Source organism: Cebidichthys violaceus, unplaced genomic scaffold (assembly GCF_023349555.1).
Source record: "Cebidichthys violaceus isolate CVI_PGR_0920_01 unplaced genomic scaffold, fCebVio1.0.p SCAF_139, whole genome shotgun sequence".
NCBI classification, from domain to species: Eukaryota; Metazoa; Chordata; class Actinopteri; order Perciformes; family Stichaeidae; genus Cebidichthys; species Cebidichthys violaceus.
Window position 1 is genome coordinate 110,014 of NW_027176306.1, and position 22,402 is coordinate 132,415.

General features: G+C 43.8%; 3 protein-coding genes across 5 annotated transcripts in view; all 3 read right to left on the bottom strand.

Moving 5' to 3' along the window:
• Positions 1-228: 228 nt before the first annotated feature.
• Positions 229-8,686, bottom strand: LOC137870747 (NLR family CARD domain-containing protein 3-like). The gene is made up of 11 exons (XM_068708187.1): positions 8,634-8,686; positions 8,131-8,267; positions 7,780-8,016; positions 5,653-7,525; positions 5,297-5,470; positions 4,941-5,108; positions 4,598-4,771; positions 4,270-4,440; positions 1,647-1,820; positions 1,454-1,503; positions 229-827 (listed from the first exon to the last, which is right to left on the bottom strand). Exons 2-11 carry the CDS (start codon positions 8,249-8,251, stop codon positions 289-291), a joined length of 3,681 nt encoding a protein of 1,226 aa, XP_068564288.1. The 5' UTR covers positions 8,252-8,267; positions 8,634-8,686; the 3' UTR covers positions 229-288.
• Positions 8,687-11,540: 2,854 nt separating this feature from the next.
• Positions 11,541-17,894, bottom strand: atf7ip2 (activating transcription factor 7 interacting protein 2). 3 transcript variants are annotated; one of them, XM_068708188.1, is made up of 15 exons: positions 17,811-17,894; positions 17,321-17,397; positions 16,693-16,908; positions 16,387-16,437; positions 16,173-16,245; positions 15,918-16,049; positions 15,353-15,421; positions 15,220-15,245; positions 15,069-15,103; positions 14,883-14,929; positions 14,612-14,657; positions 14,269-14,348; positions 13,914-14,063; positions 13,634-13,821; positions 11,541-12,217 (listed from the first exon to the last, which is right to left on the bottom strand). In XM_068708188.1, exons 3-15 carry the CDS (start codon positions 16,890-16,892, stop codon positions 12,010-12,012), a joined length of 1,305 nt encoding a protein of 434 aa, XP_068564289.1. In that variant the 5' UTR covers positions 16,893-16,908; positions 17,321-17,397; positions 17,811-17,894; the 3' UTR covers positions 11,541-12,009. The 3 variants fall into 3 exon arrangements, with proteins under 3 accessions (XP_068564289.1, XP_068564291.1, XP_068564292.1); XM_068708190.1 differs by having other exon boundaries at positions 17,624-17,887; XM_068708191.1 differs by lacking the exon at positions 16,387-16,437 and having other exon boundaries at positions 11,542-12,217.
• A 3,740-nt stretch (positions 17,895-21,634) lies between these two features.
• The window catches only part of emp2 (epithelial membrane protein 2), a 10,412-nt gene continuing 9,644 nt past the window's right edge, over positions 21,635-22,402 (bottom strand). Inside the window, 1 exon segment of the mRNA XM_068708192.1 lies at positions 21,635-21,841. Within this exon segment, the coding sequence (XP_068564293.1) occupies positions 21,672-21,841 (170 nt within the window). The 3' untranslated portion in view covers positions 21,635-21,671.

Consider the following 22,402-nt stretch of genomic DNA (forward strand, 5'->3'; position numbering starts at 1 on the left):
ACTTATGATTCGCCATTTTCCGTACACACGTTTTGCAGAAAAACACACAATCATGCATACGTTAAAAATGGGTGGATTGAGCGTGAGTGTGTGCAGGACTCTCCGCCATTCATTTCCCCATAAACGACAGTGGGAAAGTGTCGCCAAAAGTGCTCAAACCCACCCCTCTTTGGACCCAAATTACTTCATCATACTTTTAGTTACAAAAATATACAAACTTCAAACAGGTAACGAGACTTAAATCTTTATTTGGTACGGTATTTACAATATACTGTACATACAATGTTTTCACAAAGATGTTTTGGGTTGCTTTATTTTACAGATGTAAACTGATCCGTCTGAAAAACTGAAACCAGGATGGAGTGGTTCAGCGAAAGTCGTACAGACAGTGTACAGGTGGGTCAGTTTATCAGGAAAGACCTCAAAAAAGGACAAAACACCTGCTGGCCAGTCCAGATACACTCCTATGGTGCTTCTTTTTGTAGCACAGTCCATAAACTTAAAATCGGAATTGTTATGACGAAAGCTCCCGTGAGAACACCAGCACCAGGACTTTTCATTTCGCCCCAAAGAACATTCACATGAATAGTTGTTGTCCCCCCTGTTCATACTTTTGTATGCAACTCCAACATCAGCTGAAACACACTCAACCTCCCAGTAATGGCGACCGGTCAGACCCTCTTCACACAGAACTTGACAGTGTGGAAATATTTCTGGATTCTCAGGATACAGCTGGTTGTCTTCAACAAATGTTGCCTTTTTGTTCCCGTCTGACAAATCTATAGTCATGCCTCTTGTGATAGGGCCCAGTGTCAGATCACATGCGTCTGTAATGAAGACCGGAGAAACAATTCATTAGTGGAGCACTACTGCTGTGTGAGTGTGGTTCTTGATCTCCTATTGCTTTAGTAATATCCAATTAGAGATGTGTTGTATGTCAAATAGCACTCAAAGCAGAGTGGCATTCTTTTTCTCAGCGTGTCCATGATTTATTTATTTCACGACCATAGACTGTCTATAATAAGGTCGTAGTCACCGTGACGTCACCCATTGGTTTGTGGACTGCGGTTTTGAAGCCTCAAGTTCGGCATTTTGGCCGTCGCCATCTTGTTTTTTTGCGACCAGAAGTGACACAAGAGGGTGGAGTTAAGTACAACTGAACACTGAATATTTAGGCAACCAAAACCAAAACAAGGCGGGGCTACCTTGTGATTGACAGGTTGCTACCACAACGTTTTCCTTTCTGGGAACTCATAGTTTGCCACGTCTGCCACTTTTCTGTATGCTATCACTTACTAAATACACAATAATATAATACAGTGATAACAGAACCACAGTCCTGTGTAGATAAGTGCCCCCTACTAAACATGATATCCTCATATCCACATTTAACGATACATTCATGTTACAACATCACAGCTTTAGCATTTCATTACAATAATCACATTCTTACACTGTCTCAGGAGCTTCAGGTCAAACCAGAACTCTTCATTTTGGTCCACACTGATGGGAAACAGAGGGACAGCAGGTGACAACATTAACAATATTGTCACACATGCTCTTCAAATCGACCACAAATAAAGAGAATCTTAAAAAAAGATCTTGGAGTAATGATAGAAGTGAGTGGACAGCCTGTTTGAGCATACTTGAGTTTCTCCAGACTGTAGCGTGAATCCCTCTGTATTTCAGTCAGCAGCTTGACTCCTTGATCTGCCAGGTGATTAAAGCTCAGGTCCAGCTCCCTGAGGCTACAGTGGTCAGACCTCAGAGCCGAGGCTAGGGCGGCACATCCATCTTCTGTCACTTTACAGAATGACAGCCTACAGAAATCAGGCAACTGACATTTTAGGCTTGTGTTACATGCCGTTATCAGCAGCAATTTTCACTTGTTAACATGACACACATTCGATTAGTCATTTATATGGCTCTCCCTATAGACTTGACGTGTAGCACCACACATCACACAATGCGACACTTTAAGAGCAGGAGGCAAAGCAAAAGAAGGAGCAGAAAAGAAGTTGTACCCTTAACATGGCAAATATTATTTTTAGAGATAAATTTGAGACACTCGTTCTCACACACGCTACATGTATTTACCCCATCCTCGAGATGTACAGAGTGGAAAAAATGTTTGTCAGTATGAAGCAATACAATTCAACAGCAGCACAACCTCCAAAACACCCTGAATCAACAGCACTCTTTCAAAGAGTTTCAAAAAGCTGAGCACTATATCCATGAACGTCTATAGAACTCCATTGTATTAAAGGGTGACACTGTTGTGTTGACGTGTTACAAAAGGCTATATCCAGACATATCAATTAGCAGAGTCAAAGTGAATAAGAGCAGTGGCGGACTCGGGCTGTCAGAGGGGCAGGGGTTATAAACCCTTCTGGACCCTAGCCCTATTTTTAGGCCTCTGCTCGAAAATTGCATACTTATACTCAAATGTATGACTTTGTAGTTGCAGTATATTTCTGCAACTACAAAGTCTATTTTAATAGTTTTGGTGTTATAATAAAGGAAACACTTGTGAGATTTGTTCAGATGTGTAAATATCAGTATATATCTTACTGGTTAAGAGTAAATGAAGATGGCACACAGCACAAATTGAAAATGTTCAGGTTCGCCTAAAACAAAAGCACTTTCAGGATATTTATTTCTTAGGAATTATGTAGCTTGAAGGTTTAAACCTATCCCAGATCATAGCACAATATGTGAACAGTCTCTGTACAAAGTCTGACTTTGATAAAGTGAAGCACAAGAAGATTATAGAGGTTTTAGTACAGAGAGTTCAGGCGAGGATTCCAAAATGTACACATTTTGCAAAATGTGTGCTATTTCAATTTTCTCATGAACCAAACTATATATATTTCACTTGTATCTATCACTAATGGTGTTCAATACATCTAAATAGAGCAGTTTTGGCTTTAATTGAAGGCCATGATCCTTTCCAAGTCTCTGTGTTCATTCAAATTTTTTTCAGATTCAGGTGTCCCTCTCTGTTCATGGCTGTAAATCAGCCCCCCATTGGTCGATTTTGATCAATGAACCCTCCTTCGACACATTAGAGCCAATAGAATTGAAGAGAAAAAACGTGAGGCTGATTGACAGCACTGTTAGCCAATCAGAATCAAAAAAGTACCGGCATCATCCAAATCTAAAATCCGATCTGCTGAAACTTAAAATCCGCCCTACTTCCCAAACATTGACGGAAAGAGACGAGATCTCTCGAGTCAGACAGAGGGCGTCCGTGTGAAGACAGGGAACGGCAAAAATTAGCAGAAATATTTATCTTTTCACTGGAAAACAACAAAAGTAAGGTGCTGTTTATGATCATAATCAATATTGGGGATTGTGTTGCTGGTGTTGTTTTGCTCATAACTCGGTGATGCATTGTTGTAGTGGAATATATGCCCGTAATCCTCACGTTGTTGTGGTTGTTTTGAGCTAACATCAGTTAGCACAGAGCTAGTTAGCACAGAGCTAGAGGCATAAATGTGACGAGTGGGTCTGCCTAGGGGGCGCTATATGGATTTTGATATTTGGAAATATATTTAGTTTTGTTTGAGTTGTGTTTGGAGTGTGTACAAGGGGCTTACATTACGTTGTAGCCCAGGCTTTGCTGTTTAATCTGGTATGCCACATCATTATATACGTTAACGATGAGTGCATTTGTTTGGCATTTTACATGAGTGACTTTTCGCTAAACTAGGGGGGCTCTCGGGTGAAGAAAGCCTTTATGGCACTGTATCATGTTTTCTCCATTTAAGGGCACCCGTTAGTGCACTGCATCATGTTTTCTCCACTGGTAGGACAGGGCAGTTTATCATGTTTTCTCCACTGGAAGGGCATCCATGAAGGCACTGCATTATGTTTAATCTACCGCAGGAGAATCCAAGAGGGCGCTTGATCATGTTTTCTCAAAGGCACCCTTGAGGAAACTTGATCATCATTTCTCTAGGGGAGGGCACAATCGAGGGAACTTTATCATGTTTTAGCAACTGCATGGGCATAAAAGTGGGTACTTCATAATGTTTTCTCCACTGGAAAGGCACACTCTAGGGAACTTTATCATGTTTAAGCGAGCGAAGGGATATCAAAAAAGGCACTTTATCATGTTTTCTCCACTAGAAAGGCACCCTCGAGGGCACGTCATCATGATGTCTCTTCTCGAAGGGCACTTTTGCAACGCTTCATTCAGACATAGGGGTACCAAGGGGTTATATTTACTGAGTCCACCAGTGAAACAGAGCTATTCATTACACTGACCTTAGCGTTTTCAAACAGTTTGGGAGCATCAGTGCAGTACAGAGCGCCATCACTCCTGAGTCCTGCAGGTCATTGTAGCTCAGGTCCAGCTCTGTCAGGTGGGAAGATTTGGAGCTGAGTACTGAGGCCAGCATCTCACAGCCTTCATCAGTGAGTCTGTTGTGACTGAGACTGAAAGACAAATGAAGGAATAGCATTTCATTTAGTTTTTCTGACTTCATTTTGCCATTAACATACTTCCTAATATCTATTGGATTTGGATTTTGGAATTTGCATGATAATGCAGCAGTCATTGAGACTTGACGTGCAACGTAATACAGTCTTTCACCTCAACACTTTCAGAGAACAGTTTGTGCTCATCAGCCCAGTAGAGAGGATCTTCATTTCTGAGTCTTCAAAACTGGTGTAACTCAGTTCCAGCTCTCGCAGGTAACATGGGTTGGATGTGAAAGCCGTCATCAACTCCTCACAGATTCTTCTAATACCAGGATTTCTGTTGAGTCTTTTGGTACAGACATGATAAAAAAAATGGCATTAAATTTAGAAACATATACTTTCCAGCTGGACCAAACTGACACAGATACATTATTTCTGCCATAGGACATAGCCAAGAATGTACATGTACCTTGTATTCATACTTCAATGTTTTTAGGAATAGCCCTGAGACTGACCTGAGCTTCTCCAGTTTAGAGCTGTCTAGCCCAACAGAAAGCAAAGAGCATAAGGAATCTCTCAGTGCGTTTCCACTCAGCTCCAGTTCCCTTAGATTTGAGATGAATGACTTGATAGCGGATGCCATATTTTCGCAGACTGGTTGTGAACCTACATGACCTGAGAAGCTACAAACAAAATGTGAATTAAAAAAGAAAAGAAATATAGAACTATGACAAAATTATGTATTGTTTTATGTACTTCACTGCTTCTACAAATACATATCTAGACGGTACTAAAAAAAAGAACAGAAAAGAAAAGACAAATTGTATCACAAAAGAAAATATTAAAATATAAGAATAATAGTTTTACTGACCTCAGAGCTTCTAGTTTACACTGAGAGTTTAGCAGTCCATCAATCAGGATCTCTGCATCACTGTCATCAAAGACATTATTTATCAGGTGCAGTTCAGTTAGCACGGAGTTTGGCATTCGAAGAGCTGAGGAGATTATTTCACAACCCCAAACACCAAGCCACACGCCAGAGATTCTGTAGAAATTAAAAAGAGAATCAAGACCGGATAAAGTTGTAGATGTATGCTATTAATTTGCCACGATGCAGGGATGCATTCTGTGTAACCTGCCAGCTCAAATGTCACACATCTTTTATTGCAAAGTGACAAAATGATTGTATGCAATACAGATATACCACAATAGAAGTAACCAACCCACCTTGCTTTTCTGCTGTTCCTCACGGCTGGGACGAGCCTAAAAGCATTGTTAGCAGATGGTCTGTACTTCATCAGGTTGAATTCATCTAGAGGCGTATTTGACCTCAGAATTGAGTCGGCCAGAGCTGAGCACTGAACAGCGGAGAGCTGTGTTTCTGGATTGTGGTCTGGATTTAGATACTTGTGCACGGTTTCATGCAGGGAATTGTCTTTCAGCTCGATCAGGCAGTGAACAAGGTTCCGACATCTTTCAGGTGAGCAGTCTAAAAAATCTCTTTCTAAAAGAATTTTAATTTCCTCAACAGCTGCAGAGTGGTCCTCTTCCTGCTGAATCAAGCCTTGAAGCAGTTCTTGTGTTGATTGTAGGGACATGCCAATAAGGAACCTGAGGAACATGTCCAGTTCTCCTGTCTTTCTCTGTGTTGAATTAGCTATTGCAATTTCCATCAGCTCAGGCAAAGGTAAATTAAATGTTTCTTTATAAAAGATACACTTGAGATCTTCCTCTAACCCTTCGAGCAGGAATTCTTTGAGGTGTGGGGAATCTATCTTTTTACTTGCAAAGCTGCGGTACACATAGAGAGCAGCAAAGTACTCGTGAACTGTCAGATGCACAAAGCAGTAGAGTTTCTTTCTGTTGAACACACCCTCTTCTTTGAGTAACTCTGTGCACAACCCACAGCGAAGTCCAGCTTTGTGTATGTCGATGTCATATTTTTTCAGATCATTGCCAGTAAATAGGATTTTTCCTTCAATCAGATGTTCAAATGCCAATCTGCCTAATCTAAAAATGAATTCTCCATTTGATTTGACGATGTCCTCTATGTCTAACTCGTACTGGTTGTCGTACTTTTTGGTAGTTACCTGCATTTGAATGCAAAGGAAGTGTGTGTACATCTCAGTAAGAGTTGTGGGTATCGTTATGTCTTCATCTTTGGTTCTGTCCATTTTTAGCAGCAAATACACGAGAACTTTTGCCGCAATCCAGCAGAAGATAGGTATGTGACACATGATGTATAAGCTCCGAGACATCATGATGCTCTTAATTATGCTTTCAGCAACTGTCTTGTCCTCAACTCTGTTCCTGAAGTACTGTTGTTTTTGTGGATCTTTGAATCCTCTGACTTCAGTCCACTTGTATATATGTTGGCGAGGGATGAGCTGAATGTGTCCTGGTCTGGAGGTTATCCAGACAAGAGCGGAGGGAAGAAGGTGCTCCCTGATGAGGTTGGTCACCAGAGTGTCCACTGACGATTTCTTTGTGGCATCCGTCAATAATTCCGTACTTCTGAAATCCAGTTTAAGCCGGCTTTCATCGAGACCATCAAAAATGAACAAAACGTTGTGATGAGCAAATATTCTTGCAACTGCTACGTCTTTAAGGTTTGGATGGAATTCTCTCACAAGTGACTCAAGGCTATGCTGATCCATGACCAGGTTTAGCTCCCTGAACGGTAGCACAAAGATGAAGTCCAAGTCCTGATTGGCTGTCCCATCTGCCCAGTCATGGATGAACTTCTTCACAGAGACAGTTTTTCCAATGCCGGCAATTCCCTTTGTCATCACGGTCCTGATAGCTTTCACGTTCCTTCTGTCATGCCCGGATGACACGTTATCTTCTGGTGTACTTTGAAAGATGTCATTGCAGTTGATTTTAATGTCCTCGGCTGTTTGACACCTCGTCTTATCTTCGATCTCCCGGATCTCATGTTCTAAATTGACACGTTCACTCTCTCCTTGTACAATGTGAAGTTCTGTGTAAATTTTGTCCAGAGATTGTTTATTCTCATGATCTTCTTCAGTGCCTTCAAACTCATATCTGAACTTTTCCTTCATATATTCTTTGTGCTTGATGACTTCTTTGACATCTACTGCTGCAATGAAAGAGTGCAGTGATGTTTGATGAAGCAATTTTTTCAGCATTTTAACTTATATTTGAACATCTTATTAATGTATTAAAAGTGCAAATTGTATCTACAAGCTATGCTATTAAGTAGACGGAAAATGCTCGGGTCAATGTTTTATGGCTGAATAGTTGCTGACATGTCTGCACAAGTAGGTGTATTACTAAACTAACCATTATAAGATTACATTATCACCATGTTTAGACCAGAACGACCTCACTTACTTTCGCATATCTCTGGCTGATTTTGCTGGAGGATTCTATAGAAAGCAGATTTGGCTTTTACACATGTGAGGGTCCTGTAGAGATCCCTCATCTGGTCCTGGCTGGTCCGGGCTGCCCTGATATTGTCGTACATCTCTTTCTGCATTATATTCCGCTGAAGCATCTCATCCGCTATTGGCATCACTGAATTGACATCCTGGATGAGCTTAGCCCGGTTGTTGTCCACCCAGTCGGCTTCTTTTAAAAAGATAACAAACACGTGATGAATGGCCTCTAAAGCATGTGCATGTTTTTGTGATTGGCATCAAGTCAAATCAAGATTTCCGCCATAAACTATGAACTTGTACTCACCTTTCACTTCTTTTAAGGCCGAAGCAGGATCGTCTGTTTCAGTGAGGTTTGTCCCACTCATTTCCCTGTATTTTACCTTGCAGTGCAGAGAATTGGCTCTCCGAGGATGCTGTTTCTTCATTGTTAGCTCAGTGAATCTGTCATTTGGAAAGTATTTAAACATCAACAAGTTGTCTTTGGACCAATACCATGCTCCGCTTTAAACATCGCTCTCCTCAGACAAACTAAACCATCTTTCGTTATGTCACTGCTTTTCAATAGATGTCACTGCTTTTGGAAGTAAAAGTAAAACACGCTTCTGATCCGCATCCATCTTGTGTTAATTATCAATTTGATACATTTTGGGTGAAAGCAGCATAAGTTGGATCTATATTTTCTATTCTTAACAACTCTAAAACAATGTAGAAGACAACATTTGTAATAAAGCATCTATCTTCCCACACACACACACACACACACACACACACAAACAGGCATAGATAGATTCAAATGCGTTGTTTTACCTGATGTAAGCTGCAGCAGGAAAAAAGACTGTGTTGTAGCTTCAGCATCTGTGGGTGAAGATACAGGAAGCCAAACATTTGGTGGGCGGACCCAACTGTGTGCGTGGTGTACGTGTGTGTGTGTGTGTGTGTGTGTGTGTGTGTGTGTGTGTGTGTGTGTGAGTGTGTGTGTCTGTGCACAAACATGCACAAATATTCACATAAGTCCACACTGACAACTTGACTGGCTTCACATGGCATTTCACTGACGCATATATGAAGATTATATGATGCATGATGCAGAAAAGCTGTTTCTATCTTCATAAAATTGAGTTTGATAAAGTTAGTTCGGGAACATGGACCACGCCGTGAACACAAACTCATTTCTCAAGTATTTAAGCACAACGAAGCCGTTCACTTCCTCTTCAACTCTGCTTTCACATCCCGCCACCAAAAACCTGTTTTTCTGCCTCTCTCTCTCTCTCTCTCTCTCTCTCTCTCTCTCTCTCTCTCTCTCTCTCTCTCTTTCTCTCTCAGGTTTACAGGAACAACAGGGGACTCTGAACCACCAGAGCTTCCAAAGAGACGGCCCCCACTCTACAGTCTCCATTCCCCCAGTTCCCGCCAGCCATCTGGACACCAACGTTCCCCCATCGCTCATCCAACCTCCGTTCCAGGACCTTCTCTAACCTCCTCGTTTCTTCTCCCTACACTCTTACATCCCTTCATCCCTCTACCCCTATCCGTACCCTACTTCCCCTACCCCTTCATACCTCTCCCTCGACCCCTTCATCCCTCTACCCCTATCCGTACCCTACTTCCCCTACCCCTTCATCCCTCTACCCCTATCCCTACCCTACTTCCCCTACCCCTTCATCCCTCTCCTTCATCCCTCTACCCCTATCCCTACCCTAATTCCCCTACTCCTTCATCCCTATCCCTACCCTACTTCCCCTACCCCTTCATCCCTCTACCCCTATCCCTACCCCACTTCCCCTACCCCTTCATCCCTCTCCCTCGACCCCTTCATCATATGAAGATTGTATAAGTTTGACGAAACAAAACTTTTTAGTCTTTTCATACATCAATGGCACAGGCAGGCAGAGGGACCAGCTAACGTAACGTAGCTGTTAGCTTAGCTGTTGTCAAAATGGCGGGGCAGGACGGCGTTCCGCCTCAAGAAAATCTGAAACCTGAAAATTTGAGCGGAGAAAAGTTTCTATTTATACCTGCAAGTCACCAGGACAGTAAGAATGACGTGAGCCAACATATCAGCACAGAAGGGTACGCCGACAATATGGACCTTCACCGCCAAGGGACAGACAAAGGCAGAAAACGTCTTACTTACTTACCCCCCCCCCCTCACAAAATTAAGACGACAAGTAGACCTGAGTTTTTAAGCGCACATTTATGAAAGGAGTAATTCCCTACACGTCATCCATTTTACAGGAGGGAAGGGACTGAGGAAGCAGGTCACCATTCTGCCAACACTTCACTTTAAAACTTTAAAGAGCGCATTTGCTCCTTAATCACTCTCTCTGCTCCACCTCTGCTTTTTCTATCTAGCTTCTCTGCACCATCCATTTTTTTTTTTTGTTGCGCCTTTTCCTCACCCTCTTTTTCATAAGCTCTCTCTCTTTCTCTCTCTCCTCTGCTGTCAGCTCTAATTAGGTCACTGGGTGTGCCCGGACGTGTGTGTCAGTGTGATTGTGGGTTTGTGTTTTTAAGTGGTCTTAGGAGGCCCATCACTCGCGCCGTGGTTCCCCCACTGGGTCCTGCCGGTCGAGGGGAGACGCACGCATACACACGGACTATTGCTGATGCTGCGAGTGTGGCATTCGATGTGGGTCTAATGGCTCCCGTTACAGTTGCTCTCCAACTCCTTAATACGCGGCGTAATATCACACTGTGCCTGGCCAACCGGCACGAGCACAACAGCAGCCCAAATGTCGCAAACGTCGCCGTAGAAACATGCGCACAATCTGGCTCGTAGGAGAGAAAATAACTCATATGTGCTCCGGAGAATAACGCAAATACAACCGACTCCTGGGGAAGTACACCTCATTATATTTTGGGAGGAGCTAAGTATTGAGTGTAACAACATGGAAATGATGTCTTGTGTTTCTCCAGCTTGTATACATCTCACCTTGTTGAATCATCTCTTTTTTGTTGCTGTTGCTTTAATGGTATTTTCCTGTGGATATCACCACTTGTATTAAGCACTTCACTCTGGATGAAGTACTGGTAGCTGTTTGGGAAAACCCAGAGTTCACTGAAACAGTTAATAACCAGCTTAATTATTCAGGATCACCAGTGTTTGTCTCAGTGACGGAAAGAGAGAGCCAGAACAGGTTCAAACTTGCCTGATGATTCAGGTCCAGGATCTGATAAGGCCCGGGTCAAGACTCAAATCAGATACGAGTTAGATTGGTCTGGGTAGGGTCCAGTTAGTCGGGGTGCACCCTACATACGGTTTATGCGTGTTCAAGCCGGTGCTAATTCAGGTGACACCCACCACCAGGAGGCAGAGTTCTCACTTTTAAGGCTGGACACCACTGTGTGCGATTTGGGAGAACTGGCCCTTTAAGGTCGAGCTCGTGGGTCTCTCCAATTTTGACTGAGTATTCCCAGGCTCTGTTGTGACCGATAGGGATCGTGTCCCGTCTCCTTCACTTACACGTACCGAGTGTGAGACCTCGCCGCGGAGCGAGGAGACTGTTGACTGCTGCCAGCTGGCAAGAAAGCAGAGCTCTATCAAGCGAGTGGGGGGGGGGGGGGGGGAACATCTGGAGAGGCCTCCAAAAGCACAATCGGAGCTCGGTATGTACATGTGAAATAAAAAGCACTGCATTGTGGGTCGTGGAGCGTCACAGAGGAAAGGCTGTGTGGTATTTAACCGATTGTGAAAGCAATGATAACACGTGTACATGCTTTAGTCTGACCAGAAGAATTTTATTCATGATATGGAACAGAAAGAAGCAAGAAACCTTTTAAAATTGTATGACATTTTTACTTTACAAACAACCAAAAATTATTATACAGAACATACAGTCAAACACCGTCAACTTTAATGGCTCGTAACAAAAATAATTCAACATTAATACGCGACGAAAACTCACAATAAACTGTTTATTTGTGGCTCAACCAACATCTGCATGAGTGCCACACACCCAACCAGAGAAAGAAGCGCCTCAGACATGGATATTTACAGAGCTTTCTAGTGGAACAGTAATCATTGCTGGACGTTTCATGAAATTGTGTACAAATCAAAACCAAAGACATCGGTATCCTCCCGGCCGCTCCCCGCTCTCTCAACCTTAAGGCACTTGTGAACGGTGTGGAAAGCGGGTGAATCCCTCTTGTGTCGTCTCTCTTTGACCAAATGTCCTCCTCCCAACTAGTCCGGTAAGGACACGGTCACAACTTTACTGTAAGGTCCGTACCGGCCAAACGTGTCTTTGCCCACCACGGCCACACAAATCTTGCGCCCGGCCATGTACTTGCTGGTCATCACACACATGGGCAGAGTTTCAGCAGCCACTTCATGAGAGGTCCAGTCTAGGAAGACGTTTCCACCCTTAACACTCTCCTCGGTGATGAAGACTCTGCAGAGAGGGAGAGAGAGAGAGAGAGAGAGAGAGAGAGACGGAGGGAGAGAGAGAGAGAGAGACGGAGGGGAGGGAGAGAGAGAGAGAGAGAGAGAGAGAGAGAGAGAGAGAGAAAGGGGGAGGGAGAGAGAGAGAGAGAGAGAAAGGGGGGAGAGAGAGAGAGAAAGGGGGAGGGAGTGAGAGAGAGATAGAGAAAGGGGGGAGAGAGAGAGAGAGAAAGGGGGAGGGAGTGAGAGAGAGATAGAGAAAGGGGGGAGAGAGAGAGAGAGAGAGAGAGAGAGAGACAAGGGAGAGAGAGAGAGAGAGAGAGAGAGAGAAAGGCGAGAGAGAGAGAGAGAGGAGGGAGAGAGAAAGGGGAGAGAGAGAGAGAGAGAGAGGGGGGAGAGAGGGAGAGACAAGGGGGAGAGAGAGAGAGAGAGAGAGAGAGAGAGAGAGAGAGAGAGAGAGAGAAGGGAGAGAGAGAAAGGCGAGAGAGAGAGAGAGAGAGAGAGAGAGAGAGAGGAGGGAGAGAGAAAGGGGAGAGAGAGAGAGAGAGAGAGAGAGAGAGAGAGAGAGAGAGAGAGAGAGGAGAGAGAGAGAGACAAGGGAGAGAGAGAGAGAGAGAGAGAAGGGAGAGAGAGAAAGGCGAGAGAGAGAGAGAGAGAGAGGAGGGAGAGAGAAAGGGGAGAGAGAGAGAGAGAGAGAGAGAGAGAGAGGAGAGAGAGAGAGACAAGGGAGAGAGAGAGAGAGAGAGAGAGAGAGAGAGAGAGAGAGAGAGAGAGAGAAAGAGGGAGGGGGAGGGAGAGAGAGACAGACATAGAGAGAGAAAAAGGTGAGCAACTAAAAATGTCCTCAGACAGAAATCGAAAGTCGATGAAACAGGCGAATGAGGAGATATTCGCATCATAAACAAACAGATTTGACTGGGACAGGAGCAGCATTTGGGTGATTTCTGCAGGTGAGGGAAAACTCACAGCTGTTGCTGTAAAGCACACTCCTGCCACCTAGTGGTGGTTTAACAGTTTGCACTCAATTGGACGAGTGAAATCAGTCATTGTGTTCACATTTACAAACAAATAGATGATTTCAAATTTGACCACATGGCCTTGGTGTGGACACATTACGAATCAAGACTCCATAGTCTATAGATCAGATATCGCCATCTAAAAATCATGCAACTCTTTTGACGATTGATTAACCGTTTCAGTGCCTTTTAACTTTGTGAGAAAAAAAAAAAAAGGTTCACATTCTCGAGTTTAAGCATCTTAATTCACAGCGTTTGCTGCTTGCCTTTGACATACATAGTCCTGAACTAAACACGTCTGGGTTTTAGACTTTTGGTTTTCGGACAAAACGAGACATCTGAAGACGTCAAAGTGTTTGACGCGTGGGACAGACACTGTGAACACTGAGGCAGCCTCTGCTCGTTCTCACCTGTAACTAGCCATGGGTGGCTGGGAGAGCTCGTCCTCTTTCCCTTTCCAGGCCACAGAGAGGCCGGGGGGTTTCCTGATGAGAGCCAGTTGCACTTGTAGACGCTGGGGGATGTTGAACGAGGCCGCTTCCATGTTCAGGGTGGACGGGAAGGTATTGGAGGGAAGCGGGGGATACAGGAGCTTTTCCTTTTAGGGGGTCAAAAAAGGAGGCGGCGGCGGTTAATGAGAGCAGCGAACAGTCGAGCGAGAAACGAATGCGGGCGAGCGGAGAGCTTTACCCGCTCACAGTCGGCGTGCGTGGGACTGTCGCTCTCGCGGAGAGGGAGACATTCTGCTTTCGCCGGCCCGGCCTTCGGTTCCTCGCGTTGCTCCGCCCCCTCGCCGTCGTTCCGTAGTGCCCGCTTGTGTGTTGTGTGTCTCTTTGCCGCCTTGACAAGTTCCCGCAGCACACAAACGTACCACCGGCAGGTAAACGAAGGAGCGGCACGCGACAACAACGAAGATAAAGACAAAAAGAACATAAAAAAAAGGCGATGTAGGGGGTTTTATACAAAACTGCAAAATTGACGTTAGCGTAACGCATTTATGCGGATGTTTTGAAAAGGACGAGTATCAATAACACAGACGCCTTACCTTACTATCTGGGGAACCGTACGGGGTTAGAACCGGAGGAGGCAGCTCCTCGCTTAAATCTGTTATGGCACCCTTCAAAGCTTAACGTGGATTATGTGCAATGACAAGTAACAAGAGGGGGGGGGGGGGGGGGGGATGTGGTTATTAATTCATGTACTCACTGACTCATATTATTTAATTTGGGTCATTATAACAGCTTATCGTGTCCCTTCTTCCTCACTGCAAGGCGGCATCATGTCAGCAGAAGCTAAACTTGAGCTATTCAAGCATCCACCTGTGTGTGTGTGTGTGTGTGTGTGTGTGTGTGTGTGTGTGTGTGTATATATATATATGTGTGTGTTACCTTCATTATCAGCCTGCATCTTCTTTAGAGCCTCTTTTGTGTTTTCCTGGACAGAAAAGATCGATCAACCTCAACACCACATTTCTAGTCGACTCAAAACAACTTTAACGGCCAAATAAAGCAATTTTCTCTCCGTACATAAAAGCCTCAACTCTGCTAAATAAACTACAACCAACGCGGCCCGTTTGTGAAAACAGTTTTGTGCCGATTAAAGCGATTTTTAAAAGGTTTATTTAGCCGATTATTCCGAGATAAATAACTGCATATTCACCATCATTTTAAAGTTCTCTCCGCTCTCGTCCGTGACGTTGCTGTCAGCTGAAAAACAAACAAAAAATGCATATAATGAATACTCATGCGACCCACAGATGCAAATACTCTTTAGCACACACACACACACACACACACACACACACGCACACGCACACACACACACACACACACACAGAGCTCTTACTCTGCGACGTGGTCTCCAGGGTTTCCTTCTCCGTCCTGCAGAGTTGGACATCCGATCAAAACGCAAATAAAAACAACAAAAAAAAAAGGGAATATTTCCCATCAGGGCCTTCTGAACCATCACTGATCCGACTGAACCTGGTTCTACATACCTGGTAACGAGAGATGGCAGCGGGCTCTGGAAGGACAATGTTTTTGAGAGATTCGTTACGCTCGCATAAACAGTATTACGGAGTGTATCGATCATATGTCACATATCGATTCGTGTGTTTGTGCGCCTCAAACCTTGTTCTGTTTCTCCGTCGTGAAGGCGATCGCTGCTTCAGCTCTCTTGGTTACCGTGTTAACTCGAGCCTGAGGAAGAGAGAGAGAGAGAGAGAGAGAGAGAGGGGACATTCTGTGAAGACTTATCGGGTCGAAGATATTCTTTAAAATCGCCAATGTGGCTTTGAGACGTACGCGCAAGATATTCATGTTTGGCTCTTTTGCTTAAAAAAAAAAGAAAAAAAGGAGAAAAAGAAAATGGTAGAATAACAAAAATGTGGATAAAAAAGAAAAAAAAGGGTGAATGTTATGACGGTAAGCATCTGTGTCCAGCAATGAACAATGGATACAGACAGCAGAAGAATGGACGCTTTAAAGGATTTACCAGCGGCTGTCAAACGTAGAGAGACGAGAGAAGAAGAGGGAAGAGACGGATTTTAAAAACGGCTTGAAGAAATGAGATAATTAAGTGAGGAGGAGAGAAAAAGAAGGAATGCCAGCTGTGCAAATACAAGAAGAAAGAACATTCAAATCAGCAGAGTATCAATCCCATACAGGTGTGGATTTGTTCAACACGTCCACCGACCTCCAGCTTTCTGAGGGAGCTTTCATAGTCGACGGAGCGATCCAGCTGTTGAATGGTCTCTATCAAGCCCTGCAGCTTGGTTTCCTTCTTCTGCACCGCGGTGTGAACCTCCTGCTCGATCAGCCTCTCCACCTGCGGACGGACGGACAGACGCACACACACACAAGCATTAAATGCATTTTGCAAATGAAACCATGCACAGGAAAAAAAAAAAAAAAAAAAAAAAAAAAAAAAGTGTAAAATATGGTGTCTTACTTCCAATTGGGAGAATCTAATCTTCTTAGGTCTGGCTGTAGAGGAAGTCGGGCTTGAGGGCGGCCTCTTCATTCTGCATGCAGACATTCAGACAAAACAGGAAGTCGACATTCACTAGCAAGACTAAGCTGGATCTTCGATTTTTGAATGTGCTGGGATTGGTCTTGCCCCCTTTTAAAAACGCTCGACTCTCACTACATGAACCCAAACTGACGTTTTCATCTCCGAAACAGCCGTCGGATCTACGAGCGAGTTGTTAAATATTCTGCAAGGAAAAAAAAAAGGTGCAGCGATGAGGTTACAGCTCGCATAAAAAAAAGAAACAACGCGTCTCAGTTAGATTCCTTTGTAATGTAAAAAAAAAAAAAAAAGAAGGTAAAAACTGTTTTGTGGCTTTAAACATAAATATGGTTTGTAGAGTATAGAGGGCTTTACTGGAGCCTATAGGTTTTACATAGGGGGGGGGGGACTTATGAAGCGGTTCTGCAAACATGAAGCTATCTCGGAAGTTCAAACTCACACATCCAGCAGACTCAGGGCCACCTCTGCATCGGTTTTCAATCCGTTTGTGGCTTTCAGCTCGCGCCACCTTTCGAACGCCAATCCGATGTTCACGCGAGAGTCTCTCTGCGCCTGAGGGCAGCGTTTGCGGCTCCTGCGTTTGGTGGAGGACTTTCCCCTCCTCTGAGCCGGTCTCGTTGAGGCCGCGCGGTCCGCCATATCCTACAGCGGTGTGCTGTCGAGACAGAAGCCGCGCAGTTTAGTTGACGCACACAGTTTTCGTTAGGTATGGGGAATGTTAGCGAGGGGGGCTGACATTACATTTTCCTTTCACTCCTACATTATTGGACTCTTTGATTCAGAGCTCTCTGTGATGTGATGCAATGCAAATATTGTACAATATGTTGCCAACAATAGCAATATCATGTATGAAAATGTATTCTTTGCATTGGAATTTTAGTTTTACAAATGTACATTTCTGTAAATACAAACTTGCGCGCACACAGACACACACACACACGCACGCACGCAGGCACGCACGCGCGCACACACACACACACACACACACACACACACACACACACACACACACACACACACACACACACACACACACACACACACACACACACACACACCTGTCCCACCTCTATTGTCTAACGGGTTTCCTCTTCGGGCGCAAACTGCGGGTTTCTCCCGCGCTGTAATGAAGTCCTTTACTTCTCTGCAATGTCGCACACATGCGACACATCAACAGAGACACAGAATTTAGATTAAACAGCGATTTAAAAATGCAAACAACAAATAATACGCTGTTTTCTTTGCAGGATAACTCATTATAAATCGATTCACTTTCATGTTTTACTCGCTATTGATGTAAACAGCGCACCTCGTTGCACAATTAACGATAATTAGTGGTTCTTTTGTTTCGGTAGTCTTAGGATACTCACTGGGTTAGCTAGCGAAACGGTAAGTTAGCTGAAGCTTTAGCGAAATATTCCTCTATTTAGCGAAGAGTAAGCTAGCTAACGTTAGCGTACAAGACAGCCACCGGACAGCTGCAACGTTCAAATGATTTAAAATGCAATAAGGTAGTAACGTCTAACTGCTGTGTCTGTTCAAACACGTTAGCTTTACCTGCTAGAATCTTCACGGTCCACTTCCGCTGGCCGACTTACGTTACACTTCCGGCTCAGCTTCTTCAAAATAAAAGGGTCGTCTTCAAAAAAAAAAAAAAAAATGTCGAGAAAATATTGAGAAATTAGATACAAAGAAAAGCACATTCTACTCTGAAACTAAGCAAATATAAGTCAGTAGTCTTCCTGACACGTGCCTTTACGATCATAGTGTGTGTGTGTGTGTGTAGCTGTGTGAAATTAAAATAAGATTTTTTGACTGCAAAATGTTTGTGTGTGTGTATATTTTTAATATTATAGGCTATTCCGAATACCTTGTGTGATAGAGAATTGTCCCTGTGTGTCCCAGTTCATTTCCACTGTGACTTAGTTTATGTGCCTTACTCATTAACAAAGCTATACATGTGACATATGATTGTGTGCCGGGGGAGGAGTAACAGGACCATATGGGGTAGCCCTGCCTTTGCTTTGATGAGAGGAAGCAACTCAATGGGGGTGCAGTTTAACCAGATCATGTTGCCAGGGGCGATCAAGGGGTCAATGGGGAGCTTGAAACCGCTGATCGATCGCGATAATGTAAATACCAGCTGTTCCCCGATAAGCATCTCAGAAAGTGGATTCTTTGCCGATTCCTCCTGCAGATGAAAGCCTTCTCTGGCCAGAGAATAAATACTTCTCTCCTCAATGTTTCAGTATTCAGTATTATAGGACTCACTCTGTACTATTGTAGAGTTCCCCCCCCCATCACACTTGGCACATCACTGGATTCTTCCATAACATTTCAAAACAGTGACATGATAAAAAAAATATAAACAAATAAAACAAGCAGAGGTCATGGGTGACCTAAACAGGGTGGCAGAAATAGTAAAATTCCTCATTACTGTAATGTAATCGCATTACATACAATGTAATTGCCATGGATGTCAGCCAGACTATTCCCTCTGCCAGACCAATTTTTTTATTATCTTTTGAATATAAAGATATAGAAAGTACTAATCTTGCGCTGCAGCATGCAAGAGAGCAAAATATTGATCTCTCCGCAAAGCAAGTGGAGGTGGTGGAAAAATGGCAAGCAGGCATTATGTGTAATGGATGGATACTCGACTCAATGACAGATGTGTCACACACACACAAAGATAATTTATTCATTTTAAAATACATTTATTGAGATCTCTCCGATGGATCAACGGGATTCAACAGGGAGGGGGGGGGGGGCGGGGATGAGAAAAGCACCTTTATATTCTCGCAGGGGAGATGAGTCTTTGGTCCTGAATCTGTTGGAAGTTTGCCCGGTCTGTTGTTCTGAGATTAGAGCAGCAGGAATCAAGTTCATTCTTTTTCGGGAGTGATTGACAGGAGCGGTCCACTCTGGAGCCTGAAGCCATGAAACTGTGTCGCCTGAACAGGGTGCAGCTTTCTATCGGTCCACCGGGTGTCAGTAACAGACAAGCATTTTAGTTTGACGACGTGTGAATCCACGAGTTGGACAGATTACAGCGGCGGCCACTGATGTTTACGACAGACGTCAACATTAATTGCATGTTGTTGGATAATTTGCCTAAAATAGTGAAAGCAAAAAAAGGGGGGCCGGAAACAAAGCAGACACATGTTAAAACTAACAAAATGAAACTCTTTGGATGAATTTTATGCAAGAAAAGAAACTGTTGTCTAATTGAAGTTCTTCAAACATCGGCCATTTTAACACGTCTCCATAGTAAAGCGACACGACTCTCAATCGATGTTGAATTAATACTTCGCTAAGCATTAGGAATATTGAGACTGCAAAAAAATAAAACAATAAAATACAAATAAAAAAGATTCCCCATAAATACAGTTTGGGCTTCAACAGCCCACATGCTCACTTGTCACTGTGGGTACTTGTAAAGATCTACATTGACTACAATACAGAACGTCTACGTTGATATAAAACTACAGGAAAAACAAAAAACATTTCCAATTCCAAATCCTAAGATAACTCAACTCTTACATCACTGTGGTTTCTGTTCAATATGGCTTCACACAGAAGTATTCTAAATTTAGATCCGTTTGATAATCACCAAAAGCTAAACTAAATAGACACAAACTTTAAATGACCTCTAATAAACCACATTTCACCTAAAATCTTACTGCATCAACTTCCTTTTCATCTCGGCGTAGGTTACAAAGGAATCTGCTGAAAGACCAACATCTGCATGCAGACAGGAGGCGTGTTCATAAAAAACACTCTTAAGATGACAACTTCACAAAACCTACAAACAAGCGTCACAATCTTGGCCTCCGACATGTTCCTTTTTGATCATTTTTCAAGTATCCTCTGGAGAGCAAAAATCTTCCCTTCCCTTTCTCTCCCCCTGCATCTTTAGCATTGGTGAGATTGGTTAAGCTACCAGCAGACTCTGTGGACCCCCCCCCCCCCCCCCCCCCCCGACGTGAAAATATTCAAATCACAAAACAACCCAGTGCACCGCCGAAGGAACAATGAAGTCCAAGCTGCGTGCATTAAAACACCCCGCTGGTCTCAATTTACCGTTTAACCCCCCAAAAAAAAACAACACCGAGAAAGAGGAAAAAAGCGTCTACACAGTGGGATCAGATAGCATCACTAGAATTAGAAGTAATTCTGGGAATCTGTGGTACAGTACAGTCACACATTTATTGTTGTTAAATGCCAGAGCGCGCACACACACACACACACACACACACACACACACACACACACACACACACACACACACACACACACAGATGCCATCGGGGGGGTTGGGTCGAGGTGTTTCAGTAACGGACCAAATAACAGTGGGTTTCAAACGATAAATAAGCGTTAAGTCTTTTTCTCAGTGAAGATGCAAACAAAAACAAAAACAAAAGAAAACACAATGATAACAAAGACATGTTCATTCATATTTCAAGTTTGCATGTTGTCATTTGAAATATCACAGCTCATCATTGGTTCCTTTCCCACCGTCGGCAACAGAAGAATACAAACAAATGAAAACCCTACATGTTAAACCTCAGCTAGTGCTTCACTACACTTCCTGTATGCCATGCATACCATGTTCTATTTTTTTTTTTCTTCTTTCTTCCTTTTTCATATATATATATATAGTTTTAGTTTTTCAGTCTTAGAAATAAGCAAATTTTTTTTTTTTTTTTGGCAATTACCTGAACTATACATACACAGCAAATATGTACACAATACGTTCCGTTGCCCGTAGATTCACAAAGAAAGCACAGGCTGCCTTCCAGGAAGACAAACCTCCACCACCCGTCTTCAACTTCCATCCGTCTGAATGGAGTCGGCAGGTAGGAAGCAGGACACAATGACGCACAAGGTGGAGGAGACAAAATCAGTATGTTGGAACGCTGCTCGTGTGTCCTGCGTAATGGCAGAGGGTGGGGGGGGGGGGGGTGAAGGCGTGTTCTCACTAAACGCAGCAACGGAGCCTCGGGGGCCTTTTCTATGCGGAGCGGTGAGCGACGGGGTTTTTGAACGCAACGAGTAGATTTCACCTCAACTCAACAAAGAGCACCATAACCCACAGCGGGTCCATCCAGTCCTCCTGTCAGCAGGAAAAGGAGGTCAAAAAGTCAAAAAGGAACACGCCGGGTTCCCTTTGCCACATTCAGTGAGAACAACATACCATCAGGAGGGAGGAAGGTGTGTGTGTGTGTGTGTGTGTGTGTGTGTGTGTGTGTGTGTGTGTGTGTGTGTGAGGTGGGGAAAAAAAAAAAAATGTGTCGCTGAACGCTTTATTGGTGAAATGAATGTGGTTTAGTCCTTTTTTTCCTCATACGTTATAATAAAATCGAAGGGATCCCCCCCCCCCCCCCCCCCCCCGCGCGCGGTCGAGAACATTCCCATCTATTTGCGCTTCCTGAGCACCAGGTACATGAGGCCGCTGATGAGAGTCATGGGGAAGCTGATCCAGGCCAGGATGTAGGAGGAGCCGTAGGAGCCCTCCCGGAGACTCGGCACGTGGAAGCTCTTGTTCTGAGCCGTGTAGACGGACGCCGCGATCATCACGCACAGAGCTGGGAGGAGGAGAGAGGAGGATGGAGGTGGATTAAGTTTGCCACTTAAAGGAATAGTTTGACACAGATGATCACAATGATCTGCCGGTTAAATCTACAGCCGGCGGCCAGGTTAGATTAGCTTAGCACAAAGACCGGGAAACAAGGGGGAAACGGCTAGCCCGGCGCTGTCCGAAGACCCGGTTTAACAGTCCGCTCCGGTTTGAGAGTCTTATTGAGAGCTTCACCCACAGCCAACGTTGTGCGTTGCTAAGGTAGATCACATTGCTGTAAGAACTGAGATCTGTCATTTCTACAAAACGAATAGTGTACATTACAACGAAAACTGTATTTCTTCAGACGTAGCTGACGTCAATAAAGTGAGCAACATGTTCCATTTCCAAGTCTTTTGGTCAGTCGATGACTCTCAGTCAAAAAAAAACAAAAAACTGGATACCAAGACAATGAGAGGATGCTATTTTTTTTCCATCAATGTTGTGGAAAGTTTAAAGGTTTTACCCAACATTCGGGCTGGGAATCAACTTGGTCCTGATGGAAAAATAAGTGCACATCAAGTGCGAA